This window comes from Hydra vulgaris, chromosome 07 (genome assembly GCF_038396675.1).
Source record: "Hydra vulgaris chromosome 07, alternate assembly HydraT2T_AEP".
Lineage (NCBI taxonomy): Eukaryota > Metazoa > Cnidaria > Hydrozoa > Anthoathecata > Hydridae > Hydra > Hydra vulgaris.
The window spans coordinates 2,576,633-2,602,500 of record NC_088926.1 but is presented as its reverse complement, the minus strand read 5'-3'; the positions used below and the strand labels follow the sequence as shown (position 1 = coordinate 2,602,500).

At 29.2% G+C, this 25,868-nt stretch overlaps 2 protein-coding genes across 2 annotated transcripts in view; one reads left to right on the top strand and one right to left on the bottom strand.

Moving 5' to 3' along the window:
* LOC136082231 (mucin-2-like) overlaps nucleotides 1-25,868 on the top strand; it is a 123,307-nt gene that overhangs the window by 1,927 nt on the left and 95,512 nt on the right. The gene's annotated exons all lie outside the window — the stretch shown is intronic.
* On the bottom strand, nucleotides 9,688-11,044 carry LOC136082230 (uncharacterized). Its single transcript, XM_065800794.1, has 2 exons — nucleotides 10,721-11,044; nucleotides 9,688-10,632 (listed from the first exon to the last, which is right to left on the bottom strand). Exons 1-2 carry the CDS (start codon nucleotides 10,813-10,815, stop codon nucleotides 10,269-10,271), a joined length of 459 nt encoding a protein of 152 aa, XP_065656866.1. The 5' UTR covers nucleotides 10,816-11,044; the 3' UTR covers nucleotides 9,688-10,268.

The window sequence follows — 25,868 nt, the reverse complement described above, 5'->3', positions numbered from 1 at the left end:
GAAACATTTTGCAATTTATAATCAAATAGGTTAAGTAAAGATATACTAAAACTCTCTTTTCTAAAATCTTCCTCCCAGATTTTGACTGATACTTTAAGTAAAGTTTTCAAAGCTAATATGCACTCAGAGGTCTCAAGTTCACGCAAACCAAATTGCCACCCTTCATTTAACAATACTTTGAAAATTTTAGCTCTAATGGATTAGTTCGCAAATGGGGTACTCAAAAATAATGATACCCATCTTGAATTAAATAATCAATAAGCGAAGCTGTGCATCTTAAATTGGTCCAAAAAGTTTCTGATGTTTGTTTACTTAATGTAAACTTTTGAGAGTTTTAAACTTGAGATAATTGCTAATATTCAATCCATTTGACTAATTTCCTCAAAAATTAAGGTTTCATGTCACCCAAAACAGCTGCATTTCCAATACAAAAATTGTTATTATATTTGTGCTTATAGTTACTTATTTTCCACCATATGTTTATCAACATTAAAAAGCTTTAGGCATCAGTCCGATCTTGAAAATAACTTTCAATAGCTGCAGAAAGTTGTAAGAACAAATATTGCAAGAGCAAGTGGTACACTTTGTTTATTATCTCCTGAATATGGTGATTTATATGATATGTTAAAACCTTTTTTTTTAAATTTGACTGAAGTAATTGGTCTTTATCATATACATCATGAAGAAACTTCCATTATATTTCACCAGCATTTACATCAATAACATCATGAAACTGATCAAATCAAAAAGCATGGAATATAAAACGTTTAGAATTTAGTAAATTATTTCGTATGTTTTTGAGAAGATGGACAGCGTCAAAAAATAATATATGTTATACTATCTTTTTTGTAGGATGAGTAAAACTACTAATATGATTAATAGCTTTTATAGTTTTGCATCAAATGTGAAAAAGCAGAAACATAATTAGAATGATTATCAGAAATTATACTATAAATATGAAAACATAAAAATGAAAACGATTTTCTTGAAGAGATGTAATGCATTGTTGATGAGCCAACATGGTCAGCTAGCAATTTACCCTTAATTTTTACTTCTGGAATAGCGTTTATAACAAAGTTAAACTATATTTTCAAAGAAGCAGTTATGAAGGTCATTATATAAAATTATATATTATATTACGTCTTTATATAAAATTCCCTTTTTATCTACTCCTATCATTCTACCACCTTGATATTGCGCTTCTTTCTGCAAATATATTTCATCCATCAGTAGCACAACATATTTATCAATTTTATCTCGTTTAATAAACATTTTATAAATTTTAATGGTTCTACCCCACCTTTATTAATTTTTTTTAAAAGACTAAATGATGGTAGAGGAAACTGTTCTGATAAAACTTTAAAAGCCTGCGCTAATATATATATATATATATATATATTGGCTAAGGGAGTATTGTAAAAGATTTAATGAAAAATTAGGCCCAATAACTGATTTTTTATTTTATTTCATTGAGTTCAGTCATTAAACCATTTGAAAAACTATTTTTTTCTACATAATTTTTTATATAGGCTAGAAAATTTTCAAACACACTTTCTTTCCAATACACAGCCAATATTTCGAAACCATGGAGGTAATAGAGCATTAGATGATTTAGAAAACAATGAAACATGCATAAGTTCACCAACTACAATTGTTTCTATAACTTCTAATGTACCTAAGTGTTGAATAATTTCTAACTTTAAAAATATTTAGGGGAAACCGGGGAGACTTTTTACTCTATTTGGGCTTATTTAATAACTAAGGATTAAGGTATCTTTCAACATTTTAACTTTCTTAACATTTCTTAATTTTTAATGTTTAAAAACAATTTAAAAAATGCTAGTCAAGTGTCCGAAGTCACACCGCATGCGGAGTGACTTTGGACACGTATATCGGACATGTATAGGGAAGATAATGGACATCAAACAAATGAATGCGAAATTTCAATAATGATGGTTTATTTTTCATTTATAAATTATTGCAATCGGTATTTATCCAAATTGCACTTAAAATATATTATGCCCTTTAAAAAAGACCTCTTGTCTTCTGTACGAACTTGCAATGCACGCACTACATCGGTATAGACGATGAATGTAAATTCTTCATTAGTTCTTATAAATGTATTGGATAGGATTTTCCTTTTGAAAAACTCCACTTCATAACCACCTTTCATTTTTTTTAAAGATTTTGCTGTTTTCCACATCATATCATTACATTTTTTTCTGTTTTCCACATCATACCATATACTATTACAATTATAAACCTTCCTTCCGGCACTCAATAGTACCAGCATTTCTGCCAATGAATCCATCGTCATCAAGATTATTTTTACTCTTAATAGTTGAAATATTTCGGTCTATTGATTCATCTGACAACGATTCTTGAAGGATTGCTTTTTTAGAAGTTTTTCCCTGTAGAATCTTCTTCTTGGTTGTCTTTTATGTAAGCTTCTTTTCCATTCTTGCTTTTTTTGCAGTTGCCTCTTTTTCCAGGGTATCTGTAGCTACTATCAATCAACCCTTACGATTGTGCAAATAAAAGTTTACAAAAATGTAATAATTGTCCGTAGGAAGTTGTTATTTATATTTTATTAAAGCATCGGAGAAGACTTAAGACAATGTCCAAAGTCTCCCCATTAGGGGTATATTGAAAAAATTAAGGGAATCGTTACAAACTCATATATAGACTACAAATACTTACATTCCCAACGTCCACAGGTAACTGTTTGTTCTAAAAAAAGTTGCACCAACTCTGTCAGAGTTCATAACTTCGCTCTGGATGATTCACTTGAAATTGAGAATTTTACATCAATGAACCAAAAAATCGTTTTTTTACTATAAAATCTGGTTTTTAGCGGGAAACTGTCACCAAACTATTTTTAAGCTAAAAGCGTAGTCTACCAACATATCAATTATAGACAACATTGCCCTAATTGTAACAACTTAGGAAAATTCAAAGTATCCATTCTCTACCCGTCTCCCCTTTTTGCCATGTTATATTATAAGCAGATACCCTTCAAGGTTAAAATGATCTAAATAATTTAAATAATGAGTTTTATCTTTTTCTATAGATATACGGGATTTATCCTGATTATATAATGAATGACAGGCAAACGGTGGTTTTCTAACTTTCGGTGTAGTTGAATATATTAATAGTGGTATTTTTTCAGTTAAGCAGTTAGAACAGGATTTAAATCCCAAACTAATGTTACTCTTTCGCTAATATTTAAATATTTTTCTTCAAAATGTTTAGCACAAACAACGAATTTTTAGTCCATAACTTTTAATTGAAAAATGCTACTCACTGTTTAAATAAGTCGGGACTATTTTCCGGAGATCCAAAAAGTGGATGCTGTTAAGGAATAAAATCAATTTGATTCTTTCTTTTTATATCCATTTTTGTACTAAACTACAGAATATTAACCATATTATGAATATTTGTATTAACCATATTATGAATGTATTAACCATATTATGAATGTATTAACATAATTAATACATGTATTAACCATATTATGAATATTTAAATAAACAGCTTTAAAAGACGCTTAAGAAGTTCTAAAAGCTACCCTTCTGATTTTTTTGATCCATAAAACAAGGTATCCGGGCTGTGTAATTATAGTAGGCCACTGGATATCACAATCAAACAAATGAAATAAACTATTTTCTGATTGATTTAAGTTGTAGATGATTTGTCATGTAAAAGAAGACTGTCTAAATTATACATTTCAATTCAAAACCCCTCGTAAATGGCATAGCCAATTGTGAAAAGTGTCGATAAACTTAAGGTTTACCGAATAAACATTTATTAAATTATGATTTTTATGCATAATATTAATAAAAATACAATTCCAAAATGTTTCATCGTCAATTATTGTTTAATAAAATTAAGCACAATTACCTTATCAAATATTTAAGTAACAACTATGTTTGAACCGAAACTCTGATTCAAAAATGTTCTTAATGACTATAAGAGGACCCAATGTATAGAATAAGATGATCAGTAACGATATCAAAACAATAAGTAAACTGTGAGAAAATTGAGGACCATTACTGTAAAACTATGATAAAGTCTACAAGAATGTTCTACTTTACTTTTTTATGCATATAAACTCAATTTGCACCAAGTTTTATTGTTTATATTTAAACAAAAATTGGATTGTCTTCAAAAATCTTTTCATCTTATTTTAATAAAATTAACCATAAGTACTCCACAAAATTTTCAGATAACAACTTTGTTATTCCAAAATAAAATCTAAAATAAACTTCCTATTCAATTAAATACCGCGGACCCTTTTGTAGACATTATCTAGAAAAAGTTTCTAGATTATGTCTACAAAAGCAAAAATACATTAAAGCAACTCAAAAATGAATTATTACAATTATTACACTCACGGATCTCACTATATCAGACTTTACTACCGACATTCTATAATAGTAGCGATGTTATAAGTTCATTTTTAAATTTGTAACATCATTAACTGCCAACAACTGCTTAAACACCAATTATTTCCCTTAGTAAATTGTTTCTAACTGTATTTGAAGAAATGAAAATAAATAAGTTTTCTCTCTAAACTTTTAAAAAATGTTCAGTGTAGATTTCAAAACTTTTAAATATTAAAACATATACTCGGAAAAAAAATTAATTTTTTTCCGTTTCAAAATAATTTTAATTTATTTTTATCAAAGATATTTTTTGATTTTTTAACATTTTTATGTTTTAGTATGCCATTCAAGATGCAAGGTTTGTTTAAAAATGTTTTTCGCTCAAATAAAAAAATAATTTTCAATATCTTCTTTAGTTTATATACAAATATATATATATATATATATATATATATATATATATATATATATATATATATATATATATATATATATATATATATATATATGTATATATATATATATATATATATATATATATATATATATATATATATATATATATATATATATATATATATATATATATATATATATACATATATATATATATAAAGCCGGAACCAGCTTTTTTTTGTCTTTGAGATAGCTAACTTCCAGACATGGAGCAAACGCCAAACATTTATATGTTTATACTTATGTCAAATAAGAATGTTTTGCAAAACATTTGCGATGATTGGGGGCTGGGAACAATAAAGCTCCAAATTTTATGCCCCCCTCCTGCCCCAAACGCGAGAGCAACAAGTTGATGAAATGTTTTTGAACTGCTCTCAACTAGACTTATATTCATCGATAAATTTTAAGTTTCATAGTATTTTCTTTCAGCATTCAAAAATAATGACCATATAAACTTTATAACCCCCTCAAATTGAGGGGGGGTTTAAACTTTATATGGTCATAATTTTTGAAAGCTAAAATATTTTATATGTATTAATAATTTAATTTTTGAATTTCATAGTATTATATATATATAATACTATGAAATTCAATATAATACATATAATATTTTATATGTATTAATAATATAATTTTTGAATTTCATAGAATTATATATATTAAATATAATACTATGAAATTCAAAAATTATCGATGAATATTAGTCTAGTTAAAAACAGTACAAAAAATATTTCATCAACTTGTTGCTCTCACATTAGGGGCAGAAGAAAGGTGGCAAAAGTTTGGGGATTTTTTGTTCCCAGCCCCCAATCATCGCAAATTTTTTGCAAAGCATCCTTATTTGACATAAGTATAAACATATAAATGTTTGGCGTTTGCTCCATGTCTGGAAGTTAGCTATCTCAAAGACAAAAAAAAGCTGGTTCCGGCTTTATATATATATATATATGTAATATATATATATATATATATATATATATATATATATATATATATATATATATATATATATATATATATATATATATATATATATATATATATATATATATATATATATATATATATATATATATATATATATATATATATATATATATATATATATATATATACAAAAGGAAAGTATTTCAAATAAAAATTCTTTATAAAACTATTTTAAATACAAAATACTGGAATCGTACCGTCTCGAATCGTACACCACAACTTTATTGACATAATTTAACCTTTAAATCAATATTTATTGGCCTTTAAAAGTAACAGTTTTTTGAATGTTGCATCACTAGGACAGTTCCTTCGTGGCGTCTGAACTTGTCCAGCGGTTCTAAATAACCGCTCAAAAAGTGCAGACAAAGGTAAGGTCGTATTGTATCTCACAAATACGTGTTTTATAACTTCATATTTTGCCAAGATTTTAAAATCCCTACCAGAGTTGCTTAACTACGATAAACATTCGTTGTTGGCTGTTGTTTGTTCTGGAATGTTAATTTCGCTAAACGAAAAAATCATCACTCATGCCACTGCCACCAGCAGATTGAGCACCTTGAAGTGGGTCAGGGTCAGAAGTAGTATTAGCTTTGTCCAACAACTGATGCTGCTGAGACTTAGCTGCACGAACGAAGTAATCACGACAGAAATCTTTTTTATTATCCGGAACCCTTCTTATTTTGAAGTAGGGATGCTATACTGCTGTAATTATCCTGCTAGCATTATGTTCAGAAAATGATAGATGATCCTCAAATCTTGTTTTCAAGCTTTTAAGCATAGATTCTGCAAATTTTTTTGCATGCTTCAGTAATTTCTGCTGCAGGTCCTCCAATTTCTGCTGTACGGTATGCAGCGTCGTAAATACATCGCCAAAGTACACATTGTCACCTTGTCTGCCTGTCAATGGCAACAGCAATTAGGAGCCATTATCATTACATACTTTTCTAGACATTTTAACTCCTGCATTTTGAACTTTGGCAACTTCAAATTGTCGCATATTTCGCGAAGCTTATCTTGCAACTGGAGAATGAATTTCAATGCATCATACCGGGAGTTCCATTGTATAGGGACAGGTATCAGTATTGCCTTTGCGATGATTTTTTTCACAGCATCCGATGCCTTGGAACTTCTTCAAAGAAAATTCCAAATGCTGGTACACTTATCCAATGCAGCTCGATGAAGATGTTTGAAATTAGCATCAGAATCACATGCTTTATCTGCATCAGTAGTTGATGTGAGGCTCATAGAGTGACTATTGCAACCTTCATGGTTAGGCAGAACAGCTTCAGTATCAGCATCCGTGCTTTCGCTAACTGGTAAATTTAGGACTGCAGTCATGTCCGCTATTTCAACATCATTGTCTGAATTTTTTGCTTCATCATCATCACGAGTTCCTGTTTCCTGAACTTGTTCTTCAGCAGTTGCAGAGATCCCTGAACCAGATGCAGTACTGCTAGTGTCTGCAAAATGTTCTCGGAAGGCTTTGCCGAAGTTAGAGGCATTATCTGTTACGGCTGCTGTAATTTTTTCCACGTGTAACCCATAATTATTATGAATTTTTGAGATCACTGCAGCCACTGAGTCGTAAGTATGACTTTCAACAAAACGTTGACAGGAAAGAGCAACAGATATGGCGTAATACTGAGCATTCAGTACTAATATCAATATAGTGATCTGTCATTCCTAAGTAGCTCTTTCGTTTCACTGACCGAATGTCAGCTGTTGTACAAACAAATGGTACTTTACTGAAGACTGTTCTTTTATCATCACGCATTTTTTGCAAACGGGCGTTTAATCGCTTGCCTAATGTTTTGCGACAAGGTATACTGACATTGCGATTGAGTCCGTGGATCAAATTTTTGAACGTCGGTTTTTCCACTGTGATCAAGGGGGGCATTTCCTGCACAACGTAGTCAGCAATAAGCTTGTCAACTTCATCCTGTGAAATGGATGTTTGATTTCGAGGCATAATGTGCATTTGTTTCAACTTCTTAGAATCAGGTCCAGATTCGGCAGATGGTCCACCTCCAACTCCAGATTCCATCTCAGCTACCGAGCGCTTACGTTATTTTGCATCTGAAACCTTGTGCTGCTTGTATTCATCGATTCGCTTTTTGCCATCAGCATTCTGCAACAACAACAGTTAATCAACCGAGATTATTGCATTTATTTGTGTTATGTTATAGCATTAGTGTTTGTCTGTGTTGCTTTATGTGTTTATCGTTTTTACTGTTTAGTGCGTGGTTTAACCGTTTTGTTGAACTTTCAATGATTTTTCTTTGACTAATTGACTGGCTGTAACTACTATGACTTTGAATGAGAATGATTTATTACATATTTTATTCATTGATTGCTTTGTTTGTTAAATTGAATGATTTTATTTAATATTTATATTTATACCATACCACATTAATCAATAAATTGTATTTGGTCTGGTCTCTTTCTTTTTCAGTAAATGTACACTAGGGCATGCCAAAATATCACGATTTTCAGAAAATAAAAGGTCGCGGTATAAATACCTGTTCTATACATAAAAAGAAGTATATAAACCAAATTTGAACTCTCTAGGACCATATTTAGTGCTGGAAGATGATTTTAGGTTTTTACGCAAATACGAGAAATCGTTGTTTTTTTCTGAAAAAAAATATTCTTTTTGAAAATAAAGAAATAAAAAAGTTAGGAAAGGTATTTTTTAGTTTAAAATCTAATATTGTTACTATAACAGATATTTTACAATTTGGCCAGTGCACTTTGGTCAGCTTCTAATGATATTAATGCCCTGTGCTCTCTGACAACTAGCAGTATATCTTGTTTTTTGTCCTCCTTTAATGTGCTACTGATATATCTTTGTATAAGATTGATATTCCGCTCTGCTGGGTCATTTGTAACATTTAGAGATTTTACAAACTCACAAAATGATATATAGGAATCATTTTCCTCCAGCTTTCCAGCAGCTAAACCTGTTTTCCAGGTAGGAATTTCGTCCTGTATGCCTAGAACAATGAAAAGAGCCCAACTTTCCTCTGTAATAACTCTGTTACCTCAGAGGTTGGTAAAACTAGGACAGCATCAGGTTTACCATTGGGAATAGTGTTGATATCTGGTACCTCAAAGGTCAACAGCTTGTCTAGAACTGCAAGCTTCTCTTCAAAATCTGGATCTGCCAGTATTAACACAGCAACCTTTGGGGCAAGGTTCCAAGAGTGTTGCTGAAAAAATTTCAGAAAAGCATTGCCAATTTTGACATCAAACTCTTGTTGTATAACATAAGCTGACTTGAATGACAGGAAATCATTCTTAACAGCATATTCTGCTTTGTATGAACGTAAATACCATGGAGCATAAAAAACTGTACATATAAAAGCTGACTTTTCCAGGTGAGGTAACTGATCTTTAGGCAGAAAATCTATTATACCTGATGTCATAACAATAGCTAAATTGTAAAGACTGTCAGCCATGAAACGAGCATTGTGATTGGCTCCTGGTTGATAAATTTTAAAACCATTCAGCTTTGGTGATGAGACATTTAAATAAAAAGCAGCATACTTAACTAGATGATTATAATCATCTCTTGGAAACACTTCGTGATTAAGAGCAAACTTCAGATATTCCTGAGCTTCCAGGTAAAGTTTATGAAGTTCAGATCCAACTTCCAGCTTCTTCTCATCAAATTTCTTAAACTCAGACAGGTTAGCTTTTTGAATTATGGCGTGATATACTTCCCAGTCCTTCTTGAAATTTTTATAGAACCGTCTATCTGGTGCAGCAGTAGGTCCAAGGACAATTACAATTGCCTTATGTATTGCTATTTCAAACATGTGATGTCTGCATAATAGCCAGAGAACAGGTTTTCCCAAAATATAGCACAACCTGGTTATAATTCCTCCATGGGCTCCTGTGTTAACATTGGTAGTATCTGCAACAATTGCGAAAATTTCATTGCATATTTCAAAGGACTCAAGTAAGTTGTGAATAATTTCTGTTTCATCAACAGCTTTTCCAGACTCTGCAGGTAAAACACCAAGTAAGAGATCGTTTTTATTCTCAAATTCAGGACTAGTAACACTGACAGCAACTCTATCTCTTACAACAGATTGCAAGGTATTTTCATCTAAATGTTTTAACAGCTTGCCATCAAAGTGGAGAACAAGATGTTTTCCAGCCATTGTCTCTCTGTAATTTTCTCTGATGGTATTGCCTAAATAAAGATCATTTTTAACACAATATATTATTGTTATGATGGTTTATTTTTAGGTAAATATTCCACTCTTTAAAGGTATAGTAAGATTTTAATCATAACTTTCATTTATAATAGACTTACATTAGAAAATCAGGGATAAGAAATATGGCATCTGAAGAAAAACTTTTTGATTTGAAAAAAAAAACTTAATTTTGACTGGCAAAAAGTTGGCATAAAAGACTTTTTCTTTAGGTGTCCCTTTAAAAATTACCTTGATGTTCAATTACTTTCGCTCTTTCTCTTGAAATACTAGATTTAGAAATGCCCATCTGATTAACATCTCCTCCCAGATAATTAACAACAGACGACAACAGCCAGGTTTGTAATTCAATGCTGATTAACCCTCTAGCACAAATAGGTGTAGTTACTGCCATCAATTCTTCTCTTGTAATCTTTTTATTTACTTGCATTGAGCCTTTAGGTAAGACTTTTGGGGTTTTATTATGAGCAGCACCATATTCAAAGTCATCATCACTACCTTCGAATGAGTCTTCTTCTACAGCAAAATCTGGATCTGTCAAAGTTGAGTCAAACATATCCAAATTGGCTGGACCAGACTTGTATCTAAAATGTTTACATAAATAAGTTAGGATTTCATTTTTAAGAAGTAAGTTTTTTAACAGTTTTAAAGTAATTATGACACTTGTTTTACCTTTTCTTAGTTGGCGTCAAGTTTTCATCACTTTCATCAAGTGGTGGGGGAGCTGATTTGCATCTTTCTTTCTCCTCTAGGTACTTCATTCTCATTTGTTCTTGTCTTTTATACCTTTCTAGTCGTTTCTCAATGATGGTAGCTAGCTCTTTATCTGGCTTAGAAATAAACCACTTCCTAAAACAAAAATGTATAACATTAGAATGCAATAACTTACTCTGATGGACAGACAGATGGATAGCTGAAAGACAGACAGACTGAAAGCCCTACATAAAGTAGCTGCGCTACTAACAATTTGATTAATATAGAGAAATTTACAAAAAGGCTACAATATAATTGATACTCTTACCTGTCTGTTTTCTGGTCTAGATAGAAATTTAGGTCTTCTTCAATAGCAGCTTGTGTTCTTGGTGTTATTTTGTCACTTCTCATCAGTCGCTCTAAGTTATCTTTGCCTATGTCAAACAACTGTTCCATTGTTGAAATGAATTCATTCTTAATATTTTCTCTAGTATCTTTGGTATCTTTCAGGGTAACACGTTTTTTCAAAAGTTGATACTTCTTGTGTAGAGCTTGAAGTTTGTCAAGAATTGAATATTCTGAAATGATGTATGCTTGAAATCCTGGTTTGGTCCAAATGTTGACTATTTGTCTAATCAAGCAGTCTGATTGCGTCTCAAGGTCACAAAAATCTCTACCTAATTTATATTTTTAAAAAATATTTTATTTATTTAACATTTATTGCACCTGAAAAAATAATTATTTAGTCCTCTTTAATCTAGGAATAAAAATGTTTATGTTTTACAGTTATGTCTTACTTTTGCACACCAAGTTCCTTGTTCCTTTTTGCTTCTTACAGGCCATGTTAATTTGTGTTTTAATAAATCTTTTCTTTTTACTTGAAATTAAATATTGATAATATCTTAAAATACTACCATTGGTTGGAAGCTGTGTATTTGGTATCTGTGAAATTGGGTTAGTTAACAGATATAATGGTCGTTTGACACTTTCACTTACATGGACATTATTTTTCTTTTTTGGACCCATTTCTTTTGAAAAAGTTAATGTTATTTTAACTATTTTTAACTATTAAGCTATAAAAAATTATTAACAGTTTATAATAGATATGTCATGTAGTGATTGTAATCTTAAACTAAACACAAAATGGTGCAATCTTGTTATTTTGCCATCCTTCATGTAATTTCATCATACTTTGCGTATTTTCGTAAAATCTTGATTTCATCTTCTGGCACCTAGAATTGAGATAGAACAATGAAAATTCATATTTTTGCTTATTTTTATGTATAGAATAGGTTTTTAAAGCGCGACCAAAAATTTTTTTTTTGGCATGCCCTAATGTACACGTGCCTCATAATATTATATTGAAACTAAATTATAATATTTCTATCTAATGACTAATGAGTAATGATTACTGGTTATTATATAACAAACATAAAATCACAATATAATATAGTGTTTTTGTAGTTTATATACATACCTGAAGATGTTGAGTAAAACTAGAAGTTGCTTTCAGTGAACCACTGTAAGTTTTTTTCGCCAACACATAACATACACTGTGCAATAATTTTAACATCTCCTGTAGTTTTAGTTTTAGATATAACTTTGAAAAATTTTCTATCAAGTTCAGCAGGAACGGCTTGTTCACTCTCAGCATTTTCTTTTTCTACAATTTCAGTCGTTTCCCTCTCCTCTTTCGCCATTTTGGGATTTTTGGTAGATTGGTTCCATTTTAATCATAGTAACTAAATAACAAATTAATAGATACCATTATCAAGGGTGGTCAAAAGCAGCACAATCCAGCTAAGGAACTTTTGGAAACCAAGCTTTAATTAATTTGCTGTTGGTGGAAAAGTATTTTGTATTTTGTGTTTTTAAACAAAATAAAAAATTGCCTTAAATTGTATTTGAAATAAAATTGAAAATACTAATTAGTAAAAGTATTTCAAATAAAGATAAAAATAATACGAAAGTATTTTAAATAGTATATTAAATACTTTCATTTAAAATACTTTTTAAAATACTCAACACTGTATATATATATGTATATATGTAAATATATATATAAATATATATATTTACATATTTACGCATATATATATATATATATATATATATATATATATTTGTAAATATATATAAATATATATATTTACATATATACGCATATATATATATATATATATATATATATATATATATATATATATATATATATATATATATATATATATATATATATATATATATATATATATATATATATATATACAAATATATATATATAATGTATATACATATATATATATATATATACATATATATATATATATATATATATATATATATATATATATATATATATATATATATATATATATATATATATATATATTGATATTTAAGGCTGTTTTGTATTATAATAATAAAACAAAACTCATAGTCGTAAAAGAGTGCTCAATATTAAAAAGATACTTCAAATAGAGCGATATACATATATATTAACGAAGAAAAAACAACTTTTTCTATGGTACTTTAAGTTTCATGCCTATCATCAGCCATTTAAGTTTCATGCAATCATCAGCCATTGAATACAAATTCAAAAACAAAACAAAAAAACCCGCTAAAATTACAAAATACTGTGTTGTGGGATCTTAACGTCGCTAAGAAAAAACAAAATATTAGCTAATATTTTAAAAAAAGTTTACAAAAACAATCCATTCCTCCTTATCAAGATGCATTATTTAAATCAGGTTTTATCTGCAAATTCGCCTACCATTCAAATAAAAAACAGATCTCATTCAAAAATCACAAGCGAAACATAATCTGGTACAACCCACCTTTCAGTACCAATGAGGGCAAGGCTAGCATAAATGTTTATAAAAATTTTTTTTTTTAGGATTCAGATAAATATCTTTATTTTTGATTAAAAAAGTATGGTTTTTTTCTTTCTTCTGAAAAAGCAGTATAACTTACATTTTAAATCGGCTAGAAAACGTTTATTACGTGGTGCTGTGTTGTTTTTATGACCTGTTTAACAATTAAATTAAATCTTTGTTATTTAGATTTACAATATAGCTTGCAAATGTATACATTTAAAATAAGAATAGAATTACTCTTTTTTTTTTACGTTTATTATTTGTAATATTTTTATCAGAATAAACTAAAATACTCCTTAAGTTGAGTTTTAGTTAAAATACTTCTTTAGTAAGACTAAAATTTTTTAATTTGTCTTCAAAAACCACACTTCGCTTTTTTATTTTTTTACTTTTTTGCAAAATTTGGAGATTTTATTGCGAAAAATGTTTCTTATGTGCAGTATCAATGATATTCTGAAAAAATCAAACATGTGCCAAAGTAGTACTTCGGCACACGTTTGATTTTTAAAGTACTGTACCTTACATTATTAGAAAATACTCAGTTTTCAAGTGGTCTATAACAATAAATCATTAACACTTAAGAAATAAAAAGATTTTTTCCAATTTACCGAAAATGTTGATTTTGTAACATATGCGGTTTTTGCATATCACGATTCAATATTACTTATCAAATCGAAAAAAATTTTTATTTTAAATTATTAAAAAGATTTTGTAGAAGTTTCTTCTATAGTTTATCTAATTAATCTTATTTTTTGTTCGTATTTTATTTCTTCGCTAAGGAGGAAAGACTATCAGATACTCCTTTTTTGGTAAGACTGATGGAGCTTTTTCTAGAGATCATGAAAGCAGAGCAAACTCTATCAACTGATATCAATCTGTTCTGCTTTTCCTCTTCGTTGTTTTAACGATGGACATATTGCTGCATTATGCTGACGGCTCTTTCCGAATGGTCATTGAAAACAATAAGGCCATTTGCATAACCTTCAAAATTTTAAACGAAGGCTGTGTATGCCAGTATTGCGTTGGAAGTGAAAGGCATTCTTTCATTCTCTCTTCAGTTAAACCACTAAAACTAAACATAAGATAAGAAAACTCATCTACCAAAGGGGCTTGGTGGATCTTTCTCAGTGCTAGCATTTTTTTCTATCTCTTTTCTGTTGTCTTTCTTTTCTTTGTTTTTATTTTTAAAGTGTTCAGCCTCAGGAATTTTAAATTAAAGAATTGCAGCTGTAATTTTTTGTTTTTCATGTAAAGGCAAATCCTCATCCAACAGAGCTAGCGGAATCAAAGTTGATTCCAAGTACCAAGTGTGCTTGTAAACCAAATCAAGCACAGCATCAAATGCATTTGGATTTCAACAAATAATTTTAAATTGAAGTATCTAACGGATAGATTTAATATCTAATTTGGGGGCCTTTGACATAATACTCAATTCTAAAAACCACTAAGCATAAAAACAGACCACAAGCTCCGCGATAAGCTTGATTTCTTTTTTGAGATCGCTGTTTTTTGAACGAAGTCAATTTGAGAAAACAAAAGCTTTTTTTTCAGATATTAAAATGCTTTACAAAGAAAACGGGCATCATATAGCTCCAGTTTTTCTAATCTTATAAACAGAAGGTGATAGATAAGTCACAACTAATTCAGCCAGCTCTTTTCTGTCTTCACGTTTATCTTCTCCTCCCCTTTCTTTCTATACATGTTTTGCAAAAATTCATAGTATCTTCAGCAGCCTTTTTATTATACTAAATCATCTTCTTCAAGTTAAACTTGCACAGATAACTAAAATTAGGATGTTTAAGTAGGCTCTTAAATTTTTGAAAAAATAAGTTTTCTGCTCCTGTAGTCAACTCATTTGTTGTATGTTTCCAAAAATGCACCTTTTTTAATTCTGTTATGTGATGCTTGCATACTAATTTTAAAAGATACTTATTTAAATTGTTGGATATTTTTATGATTGAACCATTTTTGATCCCGGTATTGCTCGCAGTTGTATCAAAACAAAGACCTCCTACTTTTATTTCAAGTTTATATTCCTTTAGTAGTTTCATAATACTTGTATATTGATCCTCACCAGAAGAGTAAGATAAAGAAGGAACATCTTGTAGGTGCATCCAACCGTCAAATGTTCACAAGAACTGCCAGCCTGTCAACCTTGAACTTTTTTCCTGCATTAATTTCATAAAGAGTTTTTCCATCAAAATGTATAACGCATGGATAAGCAAAAGCTTCTATAACATTTTTGACATCTTTTGCTCTTTTGCTAAGGTTGACATATTTTCATTTGCTAATTTCATTTTTTTAAAGACTGTTGATTTACTGCGATGAACTTTTTTTTTTAAAGACTGTTGATTTACTGTGTGGAACTTATATCTGTAAGTTCAACACCAGCTGCAGTTAAAATGGCACTTGTCACTTTTTGCAAAGCATCACTTAACGTAGCCATTAGGGCAACGTTCCCAGCATACACATCTGTTGGAATTTCTGCAGTTACTGTACAGTTAGATTGAGATGGCTCTTTATGATAATAGTTACTAGACTTAAAATCAGAATCATAAGATGAATTAGAACTTAAATCAGAATTGAGTTTAATTTCATAACTAGGCTTTGCTGATCGCACATCTTTCGTTCTATTTTTCTTTCTAATACTCACTGCTGTCTACAAGCATAAAATAATATAAACTATAACGAAATGTTTTATACGAAAAATATCCCTTAATACTGTTAATTGTAAAGTTTTACCTTTCTATTAAAATTCTTATCTTCTGTCTTAAGAATAAACTTTCTTTCTTCTTCCTGATCTTCCAAAAACATCATGTCTTCAAGCTTATCCTTGTCAGACCTTTTTTTGTCGGTCCGAATAATGTTCTTCAAATCTGGCTTGCATACCCAAAAAATATTTTTAAGTAATTCTCGATGTTTTTCTAATTTGTTTAATCTTTAGAAGAGCCACTTTTTTCGTTTTTTTTTAAATTAGAATACTGCTTGTCAAGTTTAATAAGATTTTTGAATAGTTGAGTGTCACTAATAACTTCAAACCCCACTTTTATCCAGGGTTTCTTAACCTTAGCTAAAATACAGTTACAATCCAAATTTTCACAATTTTCAAAATATTAAAGAAGAAAGCACGTAACCAAACTGATGTAAGGAAGTATAGATTGCAGGTATGCTAGATGATGTAGAATATCCATGACTGTTGGAAGTAAAATATCTAAATGCATATTTGTTTTTGTTCATTATATTTTAATGAGATAATTTAGATCACTCTCTATCTTAAATATATAATATACATTGAATTACTCAAGTCTCTTACAAATTAGAAACTACCTGTAATTTCTGGTTTAGCTGCTTTATAATAAACAATTTCTTTTTTTTATTAGATCTTAACTTAAATTTGTTTTCACACTCGCACCTTTCGTTTCTTTTATACATATTTATTGCATGTTTAGTGTTTATCGTTATCATTAATCTAAGAATATATTTGTAAATATTATAAAAGCCTGAAAAATACTTAATATATTATTTAAGTATTTGCAATCTTTTATATAGTTTTATTTCACTTCTTAAATGAGATATTGCAACACATTATGTCTTAATTTCTGTTTCATATTGTTACTTATAAAATTACAAATATTGTAGTTGTAAGTTAAAAACATATTTTTTTGTTTGGTTATGGTATAAACATACATAAAATGTGTTATTCTTAATTTGAATGTGTATACATTTGCAAACTATATTATAAATCTAAAAAACAAAGATTGAATTGAATTGTTAAATAAAAACAACGTCGCATAACATAATAAACGTTTTTTGCCGATTTAAAAAGTAAGTTATACTGTTTTTAGAGAAGAAAGAAAAAAACCATACACTTTTATTCAAAAATATAGATATATGTCTAAACCTTAAAAAAATTTATTACAAATATCTATGCTAGCCTTGCCTTCAAGACACTTAAAGTAATCCGTTGCTGGTCAATTTTGGGTCCTTTTTTTCCCAAACATGTGCTTTAAGGGCAAAAAAAGAGTGGTTCGATGGTGCTAAAATTTTTTGTAAACAAGTTTAAACATATTTACTTCAAATCTTGGTTTTTAAAATTCTAAAATTTTTTTTCTGAACATCCCCAAGGCCGAATTAAGGGTCTTGGCGGGCGGGAACATAACTTGTTGATGAAATGTATGAAACTTTTCCTCTGCCCTGGTTTCCTCGGCTTTCTAAGTGTTTAGCAAAGAATGGATCAAATTTTGCTAAGAACTCTAAGGCCCCGAGAAAATTTCCATTACTGAAGTCAACAATTTCTTCTGAATCACCTCTAAGAGCTAGACCTCAACTGCACAAAAACTTCAAGCATTCAACAACTCTTCTCACAACTTACCTCCAGTAACGCTTTTCATCCTCCAACTGCAGTTTTGAATTAATTTCAATTTTTACTTTTAATGTAACTTTTTCAAAACATCACTGAACTGCATCAGAATGCTGCTTGCTTTGTTTGTGTCTATGTATGCGCTGTGCTTCTTTCAAATCCATCCACAATGCTGGGATATATGTATACATATATACATATATATATTTATATAAATATAAATATATATATGTATATATGTATACATATATATATATATATTTATATACATATATATATATATATATATATATATATATATATATATATATATATATATATATATGTATATATATATATGCTTATACATAAATATATATAAATATATATGTCTATATATATATATATATATTTATATATAAATTAATATATATAGATACATATATATATATATATATATATATATCTATATCTAGATATATATATTTATACAGATTTGGACAAAACATTTGCAACCACCATCGAACAAAGCTAAAAAGTGCTTCTAATTTTACATGTCTTCAGAACGAAACGAACTACACTACCACAGCAAACAGTTCAGGAGTCTGGAGTCATAGCATGCCATGACATGAGCAATCAGCTGACAGGTGACATCACACAGGCAGAATTTTGTTGACAAGTGCTATTTTGCAGCGGACAAAACAAGTGCAACTTTTTTAGTTTGTTTCATTTTCTTAAGTCTGGTCCGTGTCAACGTCACGGAAGTTTTTTAATAATTAAAGGAAGAATCCAGGAGTTTCCAGAAGCTTCCAGAAGATTCCAGAAGCTTCCAGAACTTTCCAGAAGAAGCATCTGGAAGCATTCAGTAGCATCCAGAAATATCCAGAAACATTCAGAAGCATTCAGACGCATCCAGAAGCTTCCAGAAGCATCGAAAAGAAGCATCTAGAATCTTCCAGAACAGGTTCACACAGGTTCATTTTACCATTAAGAGACGTGTAAATCGACATGTAATTCAGTCAGTATATGAAAGTCAACCAATCAGTATTATCAAGACTGTTTATCGAAGTGAGTTTTATCAAAGTGTTTTATCGAAGAACATCAATACAAGAAGTGAAATACAACAAGTGTTTCATTACATCAATACAGTCCACATCCAACCAAGACGTTGTGTTCCACAGAGCATTATTGTATCATCACAAGGTAAATGTAACACGGTAAGCCTTGAGAAGCGTGATTATTTATTTTTATTATTTTTATGACTTCAAGTGCAAAAATGGCTCCCGACAGTCTTGGATTGGAACTAAGAAAGAAAATTTATGGCAATTACGTAAGTGGAATGTCACGAAAAAGTATTTGTGATAAATATCGTGTGAAAAAATGGACCGTATCAAGACTATGTTCCAAATATCGTTCTACGGGGAAGTTGGCAGCAGATAACAAAGGTGAAAGACCGCGTTCCACCACTTCTAGAGAGGATTCTATGATCGTCAGATCCATCAAAAAGGATCCCTGGATATTATCAGTCAAGATACAAAAGCAATTAGAGCTGCCTGTATCGGACCGAACAATCAGACGACGTGCTGTTGACGCCGGATTGTTTTCTCGACGCCCTGCAAAGAAACCGCTGATTTCACTAAAAAACCAGAAGAAAAGACTCCTGTTTGCTACATCTCATATTGACTGGAATGTGCAGAAATGGCGAACTGTCCTGTTCAGTGATGAATCGAAGTTCAACATCATTAGGAGCAATGGCATTTGCCGTGTACGTCGACCGGCCGGAAAACGCCTCGATTTACGTTACTGCCATAAGACCGTGAAGCATGGTGGAGGCAATGTAATGGTCTGGGGGTGTTTTTCTGCTAATGGTCTAGGTCCAATACATCGAAACGATGGATTAGTGGACCGTCTCATGTATAAAAATATCCTGAAAGATGTTATGTTACCTCATGCTGAATGGAATATGCCAATAAAATGGGTGTTTCAGCAAGACAATGATCCGAAACACACTGCAAAAGTAGTCAAGCAGTGGTTTCAAGACAACCACCTATCGGTCAAGGATTGGCCGCCTCAATCTCCGGATCTCAACCCAAACGAGAACCTGAGGGAGATCGTTAACCGCAGAATTAATCGTGAAGGTGTTCGTAATAAGGATCAAGTGTTTGAACAAATCCAAAAGGCCTGGGCAGTGATTCCACAAAGTTTCATTTATCACCTGATCGAACCAATGCCTCGAAGATGCAAGGCTGTGATCGACAACAAAGGATTCGCCACGAAATATTGATAGCGAAATACAGCATGGTCAACATTTTATGTGTGTGTATACATATATAAATATATATGTGTATATATATTAACATGTAAATATATATATATATATATATATATATATATATATATATATATATATATATATATATATATATATACATATGTATATATAAATATATATATATATATATATATTTAAATATATATATATACTTATATATATATATATAAATATATAGATATATATGTATATATACATGTGTATATATAAATATATATATATATATAAATATATATATATACATATATATATATATATATATATGTATAAATATATAGATATATATGTATATATACACACACACACATACATATATATTTTTTTAAATAGATATACATTCATATATACATATTTATATATATATATAAATATAGGTATAAATATATATATGCATATATATATATATATATATATATATATATATATATATATATATATATATATATATATGTATATATATACATGTATATATATATATATATAAATATAAATATATATATGTATATATGTATACATATATATTTATATATATATATATATATATATATATACATATATATATATATATACATATATATATACATATATATATACATATATATATATATATATATAAACATATATATATATATATATAAACATATATATATATATATATATATATATATATATATATATATATATATATATATATATAAAATATTCGTATATATAAAATATTCATATATATGTAAATATATATATATATTTACATATATATGAATACTTATATATATATATATATATACATATATATATATATATATATATATATGTTTATATATATATATATGTTTATATATATATATATATATGTTTATATATATATATATATATATATATATATATATATATATATATATATATATATATATATATATATATATATATACATATCGCCGTAGCAGTGTTTTGAAAATTGCGCAGAACCTGAGATGTAAAAACTTATTAACTACGAAACACATGTAGAACTATCTGGCTTTTGGAATATATAAATACTTTTATTTAAAAAAATGATAAACATGAATAATTTTAACTTTTAAACAACCCTCTCAAAAGATCAATGTACCCCAAACTATGGGGTACTATGATCTCCGACTTGGGGCACATTGATCTTATATGCGTAATATTATCTAAACGTTTAACACTTCTATAACTAAATCTCGTAAATAATTTAGTCAAAGGGTAATATTGTATAACATATAATACACATAAATTTTTTAATTATTTTTTAAATATAGCAGTTAAACCCATTAGTCTAATTTTTAATTAAAAAATGTATAAATCACAGCAGCTATAAGCTACCCGCTTTATATACGTTTAAAACTTTACAACAACTTGAAATTTATAAGAACTGAAATATAAAGACTGAAATAAGAATACAACTTTTAAGTTTACAAAACTTGTTAAAAGTACAATATTTTGATTAAGAATATTTCATCATTTGTGAAAGTCAAGTTGTGAAGCAGCTTTTGGTTTACATTGTTTTTTATTCCTAAGCAAGTAATTCTTAGTTTCTTTCTTATCTTTTGTGGAGACTTTTTGTTGATTTTTGGTTTGCTTCAAAATTTTCTTTTCTTTTGACAAACAAATTTCATTTCTGACAGGAGTATTAGTCAAGATCCTTGTTTTTAACTGCCTACTTTTAACATTTTTTTTTCTGGCAGATGCTTTTGGGTAAGGTTTTAAAACTTCAGGTGAGATTATAGAAGCAACACTTGTTGACACTTTGTTTAAAATACTTGTTTCAATATTTACTATAGTTATTTCAGACTCTATGTGATTAACATGTGCTGGTATCATTTCAGATTCCATGTTGTTGACAGGAGTGATAGTAACTGTATCTGGAGCAGCTCTATCTGTAACTGATGATGGTAAATATTCGTCATCTTTGAAAATTTCAGAATTGAATGGCTCAATGCCATCTACTCTAAATCCTGTCTGTATATTAGATGGTGAGAAAGCTTTTGTATACGGTTCTCGAACTATTGAAACAATATCATAAATGGTCATCGGTCTTGGGTTTGAAACCATCCAATTATCACATGCAGAATTGTAAAACCTTTTCAATGGTCCAAAAACAGTTCTATCTAATGGCTGCAATTTATGGCTGCAATGGGGAGGAAAACTTATCATTGTAATTCCGTGTTGAATTGCAAGCTCCAAGCCTTCAACAGAAATATGACTTTTATGACTGTCGAGAAGTAACAAAACTGGAGATTCCTGAGAACAGTTTGAATATTTAACTAAATGTTTAATCCATTCTATGAAAATTTCTGAGTTCATCCAACCAGAAGGATTTGCAAATCCAACACATCTAGGAGGTCCTTCCTTAATCATGTAATCATGAAACTTTACCCTAGGAAAAATAAATAATGGAGGAATGGAATTTCCAATAGCATTAGAGGCACAACATGCAGTTACCAATGTTCCTCGTTCTGCAGATGTGATTCTTCCAACTTGTTTGCTTCCTCTACCAGCTAAAACCTTTACCGGCTTTTGAACGGTTGTTAAACCAGTTTCATCAACATTATATATACAGTTAGGATTATATTTATATCGATTTCTTACCGTTTTAAGATTTTGAAAAAACTCTCTTACAGTGTGTTTGTTAAAAGCTGTTGATCGAGCGAAGCTCGTTGCTTCAGGTGTTCGTAGAGACAACTCTGGTTGTCTTTTCATAAAACCTTGCAACCAATCAATGCCTGCAATTTTATTTTTGATCCATGATGATGGGTATTGATTTTTAAATCAAATTCATATGCCAATAATCGCATTGACCTAGTTGAAAGGCCATAGTTCATTTTTGATGCAATTAGTAAATAACTTGATAAACTTTTTTCATCTTCTGCTGTAAAAACTTGTCTATTGTTGTAGTTAGGCTTGAAAGCTTCATTTGGATTTCGCCTCTTTTTACGACAATATCTTTTTAAAGTCATTCTATCTATGTTAAACTGACGTGCTACAACATTCAGTTGTGTTCCTTCTAAAACTTTATTAACAGCTACTTTCATTGTTTCACTTGGTATAGCAACTTTATTTGTTTTTTTAATTCTATTTCTAACCATTTTAAGATCTGTAAAAAAATATATCAATAAAAACATATGTTTTTAATAAATGTTAATATTTAACATAATAATATTATGTTAAATATTTTTTAATTATTATGTTAAAAATTATTCTTTTGATATTATAAAATAATAGTATTATTATTACTAGCAAAAAACATAAGTAGATTTAAAAAATGAAATGCTAAAAGCTATTGTTTGTTTATATATAGTTTTTTTTTAAATTATAAATGCAATTCCATTCGTTTAACTGTATTGCTTATAAACAAAAACATGGGGCACTTCGTCTTCTATGGGGCACTTTGATCCTCCGATCAATGGGCCCCGCATAGTCAAAGATCAATGTACCCCAATAGGTATAGGTAACATATTGATAGCAATATCTACTGTATAAATTGCAGCCAAATAAAAATTATATATTATATTATACACCTAACACTTACAAATTTAAAATAAAATTGTTGTTAACCCATACAGACATCTAAATAAAAATATATTTGAATTATAGTACGATTTAAAAAAATCACTTTTTATGACGAAAAACAATATTTTCTTTATTTTTTTTGACGCTGATAACCTTATGAAAAAATATTACGAATAATCAATTAGGGAAGCATAATGGTTAATTAAATTGCAACCTCACTTCTAGTAAGGCAAAAATGAACGAGTAAAAGCCAAAAGATCATACTGCCCCGGCGATCAATGCGCCCCCATCTCCCCTATATATATATATATATATATATATATATATATATATATATATATATATATATATATATATATATATATATATATATATATATATACATATATATATATATATATATATATATATATATATATATATATATATATATATGTATATATATATATATATATGTATATATATATTTATTTATTTATTTGTTATTTTCCTCAATGATCTGCCAGAGTTAATAGGCAAAGGAAACAGTTGTAAGATTTACGCTGATGACACTAAAATCCTAAGGATTGTCAACTCACTTGCTGCTCAAATTCAACTCCAATCAGATATTGACCAAATTGTCCAGTGGACTAAATCTTGGCTTATGGAGCTAAATGCAAATTTATGCAAGGTCATGCACTTTGGCCAAAAAAATTAACACCTTTCAAGTACTCAATGGAGGAATTAAGCCCTTGTTCAATAACGACTCGAACTATATTGGAAGCAACTACCTCTGAGCGTGACTTGGGAATTCAAATTACCAATGATCTTAAAGTAGAAACCCAATCCATCATCGCCTCATGTAAAGCAAATCAAATGCTAGGCATCCTAAAACACACTTTCCAATCTCGTGATGCTTCTTTATGGAATCAACTCTACTCCACCTACATCCGTCCTTTACTTGAGTTTGCAATTCCAGCTTGGAACCCTCATTTGGTGAAGGATGAACAAACTATTGAAGCAAAAGTAAAAAATAAGACTCAATAAGTTGTCTGATTCAAGTGCTGCTAAAAGTATGTTAACTGCTCCATCAGAGAAAAGCTGAAAAAATTTGTTAGAGAAATAGAGCTGCATGTCTATAAACTCAGCACACTTTTTATTGTTAGGTAATCTGTTTGACTTTTCCAATTAAACCATAAAGTGCATAATCAATATGTGCACTTTTACTTTTAACTCAGAAAGTATATTTTATTGCTATTATAAAACTGTTGGTAACAAATGGTCTTTATGCTCTATGCTACATGGTTTTTAATTTATTCATTGCCTTAAATGTAAAACGTATTAAATTGATTTGAAATTTATGTCCTGGATACATGACCAATGCAAACCAAAAGTTTCTAGCAGAAACTTTAGACAATTGGAGGAATGCTTTCTCGATCTCTCACAAAAAACCAGAATCATTTAATATTATAAATAAATATGATACATGATAAGTTTCTGAGACTTGAAGAGTTTTCAAAGTCAAACTTCTTGGTTGTTTGTCCATTTAAGATATATTTACTTAGAGAAATTGAAATAATAAAGACCAGTTGTAATTTAGTAATATACGTTATTTACTTATTATGTAGGGAAAACTGGAAATAATATGTTTTATGAGTGTTACATCTCATATGTCTAGATCAAAAATTAAAGTGCCTGATAAACAGAAACAAGCATACATATCTCTTTGCGCTTTTTTGTTAAAAATTTAAAAACTTTTCGAAGCTAAACAATTTCCATGTGAAAAAAATAAGACATTTGATCATATGGCTAACTATATTGAAAATAAGGAAGGATATCGCATACATCTGAGTAAGTGGTGGTTGTATATTTTATAGCGTGTTAATATCTACATTTAACAAAAAAATTGTCCTAAAAGATTAGAAGTTAACAAAGTTTGTTAACTTCTAATCTTTATGAAATTTTATGAAATTTTTTAATTGCATGTAAAACACTTTTTAAAACCCTAAAAAACCAATAATATAAAACCGACTTATAAATAAATAAGGCAAATCAAATTGCATACTGTTC